Source organism: Maniola jurtina, chromosome 20 (assembly GCF_905333055.1).
Source record: "Maniola jurtina chromosome 20, ilManJurt1.1, whole genome shotgun sequence".
Taxonomy (NCBI): domain Eukaryota; kingdom Metazoa; phylum Arthropoda; class Insecta; order Lepidoptera; family Nymphalidae; genus Maniola; species Maniola jurtina.
The window spans coordinates 10,619,341-10,633,349 of record NC_060048.1 but is presented as its reverse complement, the minus strand read 5'-3'; the positions used below and the strand labels follow the sequence as shown (position 1 = coordinate 10,633,349).

Genomic DNA, 14,009 nt, shown 5'->3' with positions numbered 1-14,009 from the left:
TTTAAAAATTATTTATAAGAACAAATGTATTCCCAACCCAGTATATATTCACACGTCTACGCATTTATACGTGTGAACCGATACTTGGGAATACATTAATCGTTCTATTTGGACGGTTTTTAAACGGGCGATAAAAATGCTTTCATGTAAATGTGGCATTATGCATAACATGACGTGATGTGTGACACAGTTTTAAAAAAAAATCTTCCTTTCGAAATAATTCCATCCTTTAATGAATTTGAAATTGTTCGCCAGACAAAAAAAAACTAGCAAGATATGGTACTTACACCAAGACCAATAACTATTACACTGTGTGAACAAGTGAGAAAAATAGTCCGAAAATAAATAGCCCATGAGCCACGACATTCGTATATCACTTACCTGTAATATATACGGTCGAGAGATAGGATACAAATGGGCGAAAACTTGCCCAAAAACCTGAAATCATGTGGATGGAAATCTATTTTCGTTTTGCCCCAATCTTTGGCAACTTTCGGAATTGATCTCGATAAGTTACTGGGGATTGCGTCACAGACAGTTCTAAGTAAATAAAAGTTAGGGGCTTTATTGCCCGTGTTATCAGATATTCAAATCTTTTTGTTGTTCTAGAAAATTATTTTCTGACTTCATCATTGTATTACCCACTTACTATAATAATATACAGGGTGGAAAAACAAACGGGACATGAAGGAAAAGTACTTCACTCAAAGGAAACATTCTTTTATTTCTAACCTAACTAGTTGATGCCCGCGACTTCGTCCGATTGGATTTAGGTTTTTAAAAATCCCGTGGGAGCTCTTTGATTTCCTGGGGTAAAAAGTAACCCCCGTGGGGGTCCCCGGGATGTAAGCTAACTTTGTACTGAATTTCATCAAAATCGGTTAATCTGTTAGGCGGTGAAAAGCTAGCAGACGGACAGAAAGACGGACAGATACACTTTCACATATTTTATCATATTAGCAAGGCCAATAATGAAGAGATCAGATCGCTTCAAAGTGGCTTCTTTGCATTTTTGTTGAAAAATAAAGCATATTATTTAATTTCATTTCAACTACTGCCTTCAAACATTTTTTTAGCCGCAAAATAATACAAAGAAAACACACAGATAGTCACTATCTAACTCTAGTAGTGCCTCCTTAGTGTTTCCCCCTTACAATATAAGCATGAAAAGTCGTCGTTCCTGCGCTTGATTTCACTAGCGTCGTGTCGGATTGCCATCCCATCGGACTATCAAGCGAGGGAATAGATTGTGCATCTTTGCACATACACTATTGCATTGCTATATTTTAGTCTTGAGAGGTTACTGTGGCCACATACACTCTGAATTTTTTGGGTAGTCGTGGGGATTTTGAAACAAAAGTACCCGAAGAGCGATTCCTCCCTAAATGGATGCGATCCCATATCACAATCCCTATAACTGGATTGGGAGATGGTATCATGTATTTTCATAATATTCGGTCGTATTTATCTTGCATACCATCATCCTACGTCCTTTAATAACAGCGTCCGTCCCTTCATGTATCCTGATTACGCTTTCATATTACGTTATGTCACATTATTTATATGTCATCTAAAATAGAGAGACCCTGGAAAATATTCTCTGACGTTATTTACAGTGAACCTTTTCTTAGCCTGGTTATAAGGGTATACCTACTGTTGCAAAAATATTCGTTCTCCATACTTTAACAAAAAATTGGTTGTCTGTAAAGTCGGTTTACTGACGATAGTTGAACGTGACAACAAAGGCCGATTGTGCTTCTTTGTCGCTCGTTCCGCGCTCTCACTTGCACTTCAAGCCTTACATGGAACGCCTCAGAGCGAGGTAACGCCGCATGAGTCATGTTTTTCGTGCGTGCAGCCGGCTCTATCGAATTATAAGACGTTGTCACGTCAAAAATGCAAAGTACACTAGGTAGTAGGTATCTGTCAGAGTCGTGATAGACTAGTGGTTAATAAGATTCGAGAGATCGGGGGTTCGATTCCGAGTACGTAACTCTGACTGTTCGGAGTTATGTGCGTTTTACCTAAGCAATCAAATATCAAACTCAAACTTAACTGAAATTATTTATTCAAAGTAGGTACTATTTTGTACTCCTTTTGATGGTCAGAATAATTAGATTTGTAAGATGATATACTTACCTATAAGATGATAATTAGTTACGTTAACTTAAAACTAAAGCTACGAGGGTTCCAAATGCGCCCAGGTCAAAGAAGAGCTCACAACAAACTCAGGAACAAACAACGAGAAAACTTGCGTACCTGGGAGTTCTCCTTAAAGTTCTCAAACATGTGAAATTTGCCAATACGCACTGGGTCAGCATGATGGCGTATTATGGCCTAAATCCTTCTCATTCTGAGAAGAGATGTTGAGTTTCTAGAATATGTCTGCAAAATTTCATGGACTTTGGTTGCTTAATATTCAAATGAAATTGGAACTACGTTTGTATGGAGCGAGTGACAGAGAGACCCCCAGGCAAGTCGTCAAAAGTCAGTGGAAAGCAATAATAAAGTCTAAGTTTCAGCGTGCTTGCCTAGATATCTATTCTACTCTTGCCTTTAGTATTATAATAGATAGATATTATGAAAACTTAGAAGTATGACTAGTTTTAGCAGCTTTCAAATTTAATTCCTAAAGTTCGTTAGTGAAGTTGTTACCTCTTATCATTTAGTTTGGGTTCGGGCAAACGACAAATCGATTAAAACTTCGATGTGCTTTCAGACTTCCCAGAGTCTTTGAGAGGCTTTCTATTCAGTTAAATAGGTTAGTTATTTTCAGCTTCTTTTGAGTGAATGTTACCACATGTTTTAATACTTACTATTACTACTATTTACTAATAATTTATTATACGGACCTTAAGACTACTTATTACTATATGGATCCAGTAATAAATACTTTGCCCTTGACTGCAATCTCACCTGCTGGTCAGTGATGATGCAGTATAAGATGGAAGTGGGCAAACTTGGAAGGGGTTTGGGGGGTCACTTTCATTAAATCCGTAGGTACCCCAGATCGATGGCACTTTCATTAAATCCGTACCCCAGATCGGTACCTACTATTACCTACTATACCGTATCCGCGGAATAAGTTAATGTAGCGCTCTCTCTGTTTTTGTACGTTATTTGACGATTCAAAAGCACTTGTAAAAGTTTAATTGAATAAAAATAATTTGAATTTTGAATTTTGAATTTTGTATGGAATTAGGTAGAGAGAGCACTATATTAACTTCATTTCGTCCAAAGGGATTGACATGTTATTTTAAGAGTAGATTTTTTTTTTGTGTTAGGTACTGCTCTACTAATGTAGTTGTATGTAGAAAATATTAAAAGGGTAAAATGTGTCAATAACATCATAACGTCTGCTTCTATTCAGACTCTAACAATCAGTTTCCATTAGAAGTACCTACCCAATTTCTTGCCTACAATTTCTACGAAAAAATTGGTTGTCTGTAAAGTCGGTTTACTGACGATAGTTGAACGTGACAACAAAAGCCGATTGTGCTTCTTTGTCGCTCGTTCCGCGCTCTCGCTTGCACTTCAAACCTTACATGGAACGCCTCAGAGCGAGGTAACGCCGCATGAGTCATGTTTTTTCGTGCGTGCAGCCGGCTCTATCGAATTATAAGACGTTGTCACGTCAAAAATTGTAATTTAATCCTGAACTTCGTAAGTTTCATGTCGACGTCGTCCTAAACGGACAAACATTCACGAAGATTTAACAAAACAATCATTAGGTTAATGAAAAAGAAAAGCTTTTATGTTAATTGAGGGCCCCAAGTTCCCTTGGATCTCCTTAAATGTCTTGGAAGGCAAAAATACTTCAGTTCCAGGATTGCGTAATTTAGGTAACCTTTCCGACGAAATTCTGTTTAAAGAGACGGTGGGTGTAATGGAATGGTGAAATCTCTTTAGTCTCATTCCTTTTAAGGTAGTCTAAGCTATTCTTAATTGTAACTAGCTGACCCGCCCCAGCTTTGCTCAAGTGGAATTTTTGAAAATCGGTGAGGTGATGGGATTTCTGAAAATCCTGAAACACATCCTACCCACTTTTTCATTTAACCGAAAGCTCAAATTTATAATTAACTAGAGGATGCCCGTGACTTCGTCCGCGTGGATTTAGGTTTTTAAAGATCCCGTGGGAACTGTTTGATTTTCTGGGATAAAAAGTTGCCTATGTCAATTACAGGGACGCAAGCTACCTCGGTACCTTTCATACAAATCGGTTAAATGGATGGGTCTTTAGGAATCCCGTGGGAACTCTTTGATTTTCCGGGATAAAAGTAGCCATGTCCATCCCCAGGATATAACTCTATAACTTTCGTCAGAATCGGTTAAACTGTTTGGCCGTGAAAAGGTAGCAGACAGACAGACAGTCAGATAGACACACTTTCACATTTATAATTATTAGTATGGATAACTTGAACAAGTACCTACCTAGTAATTTAAAAAGTTTTTAAAAACGTCGACTTGGACTGAGGTTTGCACAAATCCTACATTTTGGTTTTTAAGAATTTTAGGTATGTACCTAGTGACACTCGTGTGGTCAAGACAAATCTAATGACGTATCATTTATCAAAATCAGTTTAGCTGTTGAATAGCTATGAGCAGACATAAGAACGGACATACATACGTATACAGGTCAAATACCTAGCTCTACTTTTGGGATTTGCCGCAGTTGGGTAAAAAAAAACGTAAAATTTAAGCCTTTTTATTTGGATACTTACCTGAAATAGCTGTAAATACATATCTACGTGAATCGTGACGCATTGCGTCTCTATGTAAATAGTCGACCTTAAAATTGCTTTAGGTGAGTACGAATGTCGATAACAACATCCAGTAAATCAAAATTTCGCCAAAGCTCAGAGTAGGTCTCGTAAATGAAAATAGACCTTGTAGTTTTATGATGTGCAAACGATATTCAACCCAAGGATGGTAGAGCAATTTTATGGTTGATGTTACCTACAAATATTCACATAGTTTCAAGTTAGTTAAAGTAAATATTTTAGTGAAGCCTTCATAAATAGATTCCTACCAAACATTTCTTAATCATAGTGCACACTAATATTATTAGAGCCTCGATAGCTCAACGGTTGAGGAGCGGACTGAATTCCGAAAGGTCGGCGGTTCAAACCCACCCGGCACAAGCTTTACCCTTAATTGGAGGGGAAAGGGGAGTATTAGTCATGATTAGCATGGCAAATATTCTTTAAAAAAAGACTATGTCACTCTACTACAGCTATGCAAAAAATGACGTCGATCCGTTGCTTCATTGCGACGTGATTGAAGAATAAACCAACCAACCAATAAACCAACAAACCAACATATTTTCGCATTTTGAATATAGGTAGTGATAGAGAAAATTATATAAATTTCATTATCTTCAATAACGGAATACTGAAACTAGTTCACAAACTTAACATCGACGACGACGCTTAAAAATTAAAGAAACAAAATGCCAAGAGAAATAAAGTGGACAAGTTAAGCGTAAGCCTTTTGCATGTACAAGCAATTTCATTAAAAGAAACTAAAGTTAGTTTCTCATTCGCCCAGGCACTTTGAAACAATAAACTTGAAACTATATCCTCAAAGAAATTGGATCTCGGTGACCCCGATACAGTATCCCAATTCGCATCCAGAAAAAGAAGAAATTACGTTAGATCTTAAGCTTCTTAAAATAGGGGCTAAAATCCTAGGAATTTTTAGTGTAACATCACATTTTGTTCGGTGTACCTGAGCTCGACAGTTGTCTGAGCTTACTTATTTATCAAAGCTGAATTCAGCGGACTCTAACTTTGGCTTTGACTCTAAATACAGAACAAGTTTACAAGTTCGAGTTTGAAATGCTTAATCTGAATCCATCTTGACTTACTGAACATAGTTGGAATTGCGAAGATTGTGACCGGTGTCACAGCCTAGCAATACTTGATACAGTTGGTTAAGAGGGCTCTCTCCGTCACTCGTTTCATACAATCGTAGTTCCAATTTCATTTGAATATTAAGCAACCAAAGTCCATGAAATTTTGCAGACATATTCTAGAAACTAATATCTATGTCTGTGGTTTTCCAGATTTCTGTTAAAATATTCGGTTTCAAAGTTACGCGGTCTTAAAAATTTTCATACAAATCTTGTAGCCCCTGTAATTTAAAACTACATATTTTTAGAAAAATCTAAAACACCACAGACACAGATATTAGTTTCTAGAATATGTCTGCAAAATTTCATGGACTTTGGTTGCTTAATATTCAAATGAAATTGGAACTACGATTGTATGAAACGAGAGACGGAGAGAGCCCTGTTAACGGATATGACGGGGACGTCTAAACAGAGCAATGCTGCGTAGTCTGCTGCTCGAGCAGTTAATTGTGACTATTCGATCAATTGAAATTAACGGTTTTTCAATGATCTATCGATCTATCGAGACTATAGAAAAATCTGGTTTAAGAAACAGAAAAAATAAAAATAATACACATATTTTGTTACGTTATTTTATTAATATAAAAAACTAAAATTACCTACTAATATTTACAAAAACATAGAATAATACTATATGTATATTAATTATAACTAATTCTTCTTCACTGGTATAACAAAACTTAAAAAAGTAATACCTGAAACGGAAAAAAGAGATTTTTTAATACTTTAATACTTAAATCAGATTACGAAGATAATTTAGCAATTGCAAAGTATGTTTTGACGACTTTACTGCAGATTTGCGCGCTGTTGTACCGATTTGTGGAAGGTCCCATTTTTAACGCCCGACCCAAAAACAGGGGTGTTATAAGTTTGACGGGTGTATCTGTCTGTGGCATCGTAGCTCCTAAACCTACTGTTTCATACAACATTGCAGTGGCGTTGTAATGTTCCAAATTCAAAAAACGCTTCTGCAATGGATTTGATTTTCTTTGTCCGAAAAGTCAATACTTCGCGTGTTCTTTTTTTGAAAATAATGATAATATTCCCATGCATGTTTGAGAAAATTGACATACTTACCTACCATCGTCCCTGCTAAAGTATAGAAGGGTACAACACACCCCATATCCAATAGTATTGGAAACAGCACGTTTCCTACTAAGCTGCCGATTCGACCCCACATCATTACCATTCCAATTGCCAAGGATCTGAAAAAAAGTAACAAAGCAGGTAAGGCATATGTTGCATTAAGCAACTTTTTTAATAGATAGAGAAAAACGTTTGTTTTTTGAGAACTGGGTAACAAACACCAGTTAGTCAAGGTTGGTAAAACTTAAGCATTTAAGAAGACCTCTAGCTACATCGATGCCTCTAGCAGAAAAAGCGCCGAAAATTTAATTTACCGACTGGCGCTTGGTTGCAATCAGACCTTTATTATCGGGACGTCATCGTTTCTAATAGGTACGCGTTGCTAGTATATGGAATGCCCTTCCGGCTTCCGTGTTCCCCACCAATCACAATATTGGGACCTTCAAAAGACTCTTCTTTAGTGACCTTCTAGGTAAGCACGCTCCACCTTGGGCTTCATGATCACCTACTTTGGTATGATAGCAGTCAAGAGCATGCATTAGTTAACTTAATTTAAACAAACGACTGTCAAGTGATGATGCCGACTAATATGGAGCGCGCTTGTCTAGAAGATATACCTATTCACTCTTTACTTGAAGGAATATATTTGGTAGCAGAAATAGAGGCCAGAAAGGCGTTTCAAATCAGAAACGAGGAGCAAATCGCTTCGTGCTTGTCCGTAGTCTTTCGACTACGTATGTACCCAATAGTACCCGGGATAGGGATGCTCCACGCACCCGCACAGCACCCGTGCTGGCCCGGTGCGGGATAGCGCGGGTGATGTGCGTGTGTGCGGGGCGTCTCCCCGCCTCGTCACCGATTGCCATCTTGACTTGTCATGCATTGACGATGCCTTGCGGTATACGATAGTCGATTGTAGAAACGTGAAGCAGGAATTAATTTCGTACAAAGCATCACACTAATATTATAAAGGCGAAAGTTTGTATGTGTATGTGTGTGTGTGTGTGTGTGTGTGTGTATGTTTTTTACTCCTTCACGCAAAAACTAATGGACGGATTTGGCTGAAATTCGGAATGGAGATAGATAATAACCTGGATTAGCACATAGGCTACTTTTTATCCCGGAAAACCAAAGAGTTCCCACGGGATTTCGAAAAACCTAAATCCACGCGGACGAAGTCGAGGGCGTCAGCTAGTAAACAATACGCTGAGAAACTTCTATGAAAACAGAACTCGCTATTACTTCTCGTACCTAACGATGATAGAACCTACTTGCAGTAGTCTACAAGTAATAATCTCGATGAAATAGCATCCACTAAATTCTCCCATCGTATAGTTGCAAGGCGACTCTGGATTCATATGAACTAGTTGGTATCTAGTTTAATATTCCTCTAGGCTCCTATTCTGCCGACCCATTAAGATGACACATACACATTAAAGGTCTTCGCACATTATACAGACTCAATGCCGACGCAGTAAAGCATGGAAATGTGAGCTTTATATCCTGTTCGTTACGATGGAAGTTTCAACATTAATTAAACAACAAAGCAGGCATGGACCAGGCGTGGTCCACGCGTTGTACACTTATGGCCAACTCTGAGACCATACGTGGTCCACGCGTCGTACACTTATGGCCAACTCCGATCCGTTTATCTTCCGTTGAACGAGCTTTGCTGACAACGTTCTTATGACTGGTGGCACTGCCATGTCAAAACGGAATCAAACTATAGGACTTATCCGTAAGCCATGGCTAACAGTTGCGACAGATAGGTGTTCACAGTCGTTCAAGACGCTGTGGCCTCAATTCTGTCGGACGTCCGAGACGGCCAAAGCTTACGTCCGCTACTTATGTCCGATAATTTGCACAGTTCAGTGTACATTTTACTATCCAAATACCTATAAGTTGAGGTGACCAGTCGCAACCGTCAGCTGCGTCCGATAATTTGTTTCCATCTTAATTGACGCAGAGAGGATGTACCCACTCGTTAACGACGCTTATTGACGCTATTTTGTCCACTGGTGACCGTCAGGCTTATAATCTCCTGGTCAAAGACTTGTTGATACTGAACCGAAAGTTTCCTTCTTCTTTTCTTGTCTGGTGGCTTTTTAACCCTCGACCCAAAAAGAGGGGTGTTATAAGTTTGACGTGTGTATCTGTGTATCTGTCTGTGGCATCGTAGCTCCTAAACTAATGAACCGATTTTAATTTAGTTTTTTGACGTGACAACGTCTTATAATTCGATAGAGCCGGCTGCACGCACAAAAAACATGACTCATACGGCGTTACCTCGCTCTGTGGCGTTCCATGTAAGGCTTGAAGTGCAAGCGAGAGCGCGGAACGAGCGACAAAGAAGCACAATCGGCCTTTGTTGTCACGTTCAACTATCGTCAGTAAACCGACTTTACAGACAACCATTTTTTTTGTTTGAAATGTGGCTTGATCGAGAGTGTTCTTAGCTATAATCCAAGAAAATCGGTTCAGCCGTTTAGTTACTGTGACCTTCACTTTTTGAGGGTGTTATAAATTTTTAATTTAGTACACTTGTTGTTGTATCAGCCCAGCACAATGCACTTCGCCAGTGTCGAGTAGCTTGAGAACCGAAAGTTAGAGTTAGAACAGTGTTGGATTAGTGTCGTCTGTGTGTGCGAATACATTTAGAGTACACTGCATCTAATGTCTTGGTTAGCCGTGACTTATGTGGCGATGCTACAATATAATTATCTTAGACGGTCTTTTGTTACATATAAATTGCTATGCTCTGTTATACGCCCCCTTTTTGTCCTCGACAGTTCACAGGCGTTTTCCTTTTTATCTAAATACGGGAAGGTTACATGATAGTAACCATGATTAATACTCCCCTTTCCCCTCCAATTAAGCATAAAGCTTGTGCGAGGAGTGCGTACGACAATAGTGCAACGGGTGGGGTTTGAACCGCCGACCTTTCGGAATTCAGTCCGCTCCTCAACCGTTGAGCTATCGAGCCTTGCCTGCGAAATCACTAAATAATAATTTCACCAAATGAAAATGATTTCATAGTAGCAACCCACCTCTGCCCGGCTAGCATGGGCAGTAGATAAAAATTATATCCCCGATTATATCCACTGATTTCTATGACATCAGTGGATATAATCGGGGGATATAATTTTTATCTACTGCCCATGCTAGCCGGGCAGGTATACATTGTCTTAGAAAATGAGACACCTTTTTGCTTGTCTAATTTTAATAATGCGAAGGTGCCCTCGACCGTGAAGTAACTCTGACATTCTCAAATAGGGCCCGGCAAAGTCGAGGCGACGGTGTCAGCTTTTCAAATGGACTTTTCATCTCAATCACTCGCTTGATCTTCGCGTTTTTAAAAGCTGAGTCTTATTTTTAGAACTATAGACACATCAAGACTTTTCTTCAAACTCATTTTAGTTTTATAAGACTCCACAATTTTTTGAGACCTTTTAATCGCATGCCATTTTATTTTTTGCTACTTTTTACTTTTTTTATTATTTACCGGGTAAGCTTATGAGGTACTATTGTGATTGGACGTGAAATATCTAATTTATCTTTTTTATATTTATCGCACATCATTTTATTTGTTTGCAACTTCATAAAACTTTAAGTCTAAATTAAGCGCAACTTATTGAGTTAGAAGTTTTGCTTTTTCGTAGATTCTGTTATAAATAGGGGTAATACGAGTGTGTTATAGAAGTCGACACAATATTATTCATAATATATCATAGACTCAAAGATTCATTGAAAGGTCTCTACCTTTTTTTTTAAAAGAATATTAGCCATGTTAAATGACTAATAATATTCCCCTTTCCTCTCCAACTAAGCGTCAGGCTTGTGCTAGGAGTAGGTACGACAATAGTGCAACGGGCGGGGTTTGAACCGTCGACCTTTCGGTTTTCAGTCCACTCCTTTACCGTTTGAGATATTGAGACCTTTATCTACCTTTTGTTTTTACATAGTTGACTAATAATAAACAACGTTAAACTGTAAGTTAACGTTTTCATAAACAAACTTAGACGTTCCATTCCACGTTATTTACGCCTGCAAGAGTGGAGCGCGATAGCTATCGTGATTAATCACATAATAAAATTAGCTCGCAATAAACATGCTTTGTTTATAACATATTGCGGCGATGTATCATAAATCTGGAACAGTCTTACCTAATATGGAACACAAATTTTCATACCCCTTTTCCACCCCTGCTATATATTATTATACTTTATTATTTAACAGGGCTCTCTCCGTCACTTACTCCATACAATCGTAGTTCCAATTTCATTAGAATTTGTTTTAGCAATTATTTTAAAAATTAGCAACCAAAGTCCATGAAATTTTGCAGAAATATTCTAGAAACTAATATCTGTGCCTTTGGTGTTTTAGATTTTTCTAAAAATATGTAGTTTTAAAATTACAGGGGCTCAAAGATTTGTATGTTAATTTTAACGGAGATCTGGAAAACAACAGGCATAGATATTAGTTCCCGGAACGTTTCTACAAAATTCCATTGAGTATGATTGGTTAGTATTCCAATGAGAGACGAACTGCGTTTGTATGGAGCGAGTGACGGAGAGACCCCTCTTAAACCCTTCTGAAAGGTGATCCGTGCTCAGTAGTGAGTCAGCCATGATGACAGCCTTTACCATAGCTCTAAGTGATGGTCACAATGTTTCAATCACAAGTTTCGTAATACAGGCACTTTTCTACTTCGCTTGGCGAAACTATTACAACATTCTTTATGTAAATCTGATGCAAAATAAGATATTTCCCTTTTACCCTATTTATTGCTGTAAGTTGTACACAAGCGATTGCTATCATGATAAATTAGGTATTAAAATTAGCGTTTAATAAACGTTGAGTAAACGAGTAATAATAGCAATGTTTCATACTGGAAATAGGTACCTACCTACGTGTTGATTTTATCACACTAATATTATAAAGGAGAAAGTTTGTATGTGTGTGTATGTGTGTGTGTGTGTGTGTATGTTCGTTACTCCTTCACGCAAAAACTACTAGACGGATTGAGCTGAAATTAAGAATGGAGATAGATTATACCCTGGATTAGCACATAGGCTACTTTTTATCCCGGAAAATCAAAGAGTTCCCACGGGAATTTTAAAAAACCTACATCCATGCTAACGAAGTCGCGGGCATCAGCTAGTTTCCCATATTGTTGTAGGTTTTGCGAGCTTTGAACAATTTAATGTAGTTGGTTTATCGGTGAAAAAGAAACATTGGAAATTGCATGCTTGAAAGTCTTGCATAATGTTCACAAAGGTGTTGAAGTCTGCCAATCATCACTTGGTCAACGTGAAGTTAGGCCTAAAACCTTCCTAATTATTAACTAATTCTACTGAAAAGAGCCTATAAGAAACTCAGAAGTTATTTTTTATTAAAAACAAAATGTTTCTACAAAAATTATCAATAAAAAAATAATACTTAGGGTACAAAAGGTTTATTTACAAAAAAGCTTCCATAACTTTCAAAAGTTTAATATTTTCCATTCAAAGATAAACAATTAAATTTATTAAAATTAAGTAAACAATTAAATTTATTAAATTAAGTAAAATAATAGAATAACATTGTTATTTCGTCGAATTCTTAGGTTATTATTTATTGTAGTATAAGTGTACTTATTAAGTGTTTATATTAAATTTAATTTATTAATATTAAATAATAACTAAGCGTGCCTAAAAACCATAGTCATGTTGTGCGACCATATAGGATTACAATAAGGTCAAAATGTAGCAATTTAAGAATTAAGTTAAAGTAATTATTGTAATCTGTTTTGGTTGACAATAAATAAATAAATAAATCATACAATTGTTGTATCTTGCGAAAATGTCAAAAATTACTGAAAAGTTTACTAAATGTAAGCAATAATTATTTAGTAAGTATATTAAATAGTTAAAATAATAATATATACTTCCTTCGGCTCATCACTATGGCGCCAAAATGGCGTTAATTTAATAAAGCTATTTATATTCCTCAGACTGTCAGTCCAGAGTCCTATATAATAAAAGGTCAATGCCACGACAAAACAGTCTTCTCCCAATTATTTTATACTATCCGACGAAAAAAGGAAAATGATACGAAAGAATGAAATATTTAAGTTGATTAGTGGCTAGTAAATGTCTTTCTACTGAATTGTGAAAAGGAATTAAATAATCGTCAAAGGGATTCCTTTTTTGCCTTTTATTCGATTCAAATGAAAGCAGCTGATGTTTTAAGCAAAGCTCCACAAGCGACTTTATCAGTTCAGCTTGAGGTTTTAAGTAAAAAATTGTTTGAAAGTAGACCACGATCGTGGTTCACAGCGCATAAGCCTTTGTTCCTTTGTACAAAAGCATAGAGTCTAAACAAAACTAGTCTATACAAAAGCATCTGTCTAGACCAGTCTGTCTGGTCGAAGCGTTTCATATTCTATGTTCCTGTGGCATAGACTTTTTATTAGTCATAAGGGGTACTCTTCCTAAAAGATATGATGGAAGGATTTTTCTACTAAAACAGCTTTTTAAGTTACTTCTGTGTGCATTGGGAAACCTGGGATGACTTTGAACTTTCGGAATTCTGTTAACAAAACTACAGAAAAAAATCAATAACTACTAAACTCCTATTTTTACGAAATTCCGATCGTTCAAAGTTCAACACCCACCCATTGCACTATTATCGTACCTACTCATAATAATTAGCTATCACTGGAAACCATTCCAACATTTGACATGATGTAGTACGTATTGTTAACGAGTATTTGATTGTTTCTGCGAACCTAATAATTACGAAATAAAATGTGTAATTTACTATAAAAACCCCACTAATTATAGCCACTAACTCACTATTAAACACTATGAATGGTCACATTCACCTGAATTAGTTTAGGTAATACAATGTTAAAATGCCCTGAGCGACAGTTTTATACTATATCTATCGCTATCTTTCGGTAGTGCGCGGGTAGTAGTCGAGGTTAGTGCTGTTTAACTTTGTTTAACTTTATCTTGTTAAAAAAATCTAG

The 14,009-nt window shown here is 37.1% G+C and overlaps 2 protein-coding genes across 3 annotated transcripts in view; one reads left to right on the top strand and one right to left on the bottom strand.

Annotated features, from left to right (window-relative positions):
• Nucleotides 1-14,009, top strand: part of LOC123875801 (hemicentin-2-like) — a 357,222-nt gene that overhangs the window by 55,146 nt on the left and 288,067 nt on the right. The gene's annotated exons all lie outside the window — the stretch shown is intronic.
• The window catches only part of LOC123875800 (synaptic vesicle glycoprotein 2B-like), a 46,805-nt gene continuing 39,270 nt past the window's right edge, over nucleotides 6,475-14,009 (bottom strand). For both annotated transcript variants that reach the window (XM_045921840.1, XM_045921839.1), the window contains exons 9-10: nucleotides 6,989-7,116; nucleotides 6,475-6,606 (exon numbers count right to left, since the gene is read on the bottom strand). In XM_045921840.1, coding sequence (XP_045777796.1) covers nucleotides 6,563-6,606; nucleotides 6,989-7,116 — 172 coding nt within the window. In that variant the 3' untranslated portion in view covers nucleotides 6,475-6,562. The remainder of the gene's footprint in view (nucleotides 6,607-6,988; nucleotides 7,117-14,009) is intronic.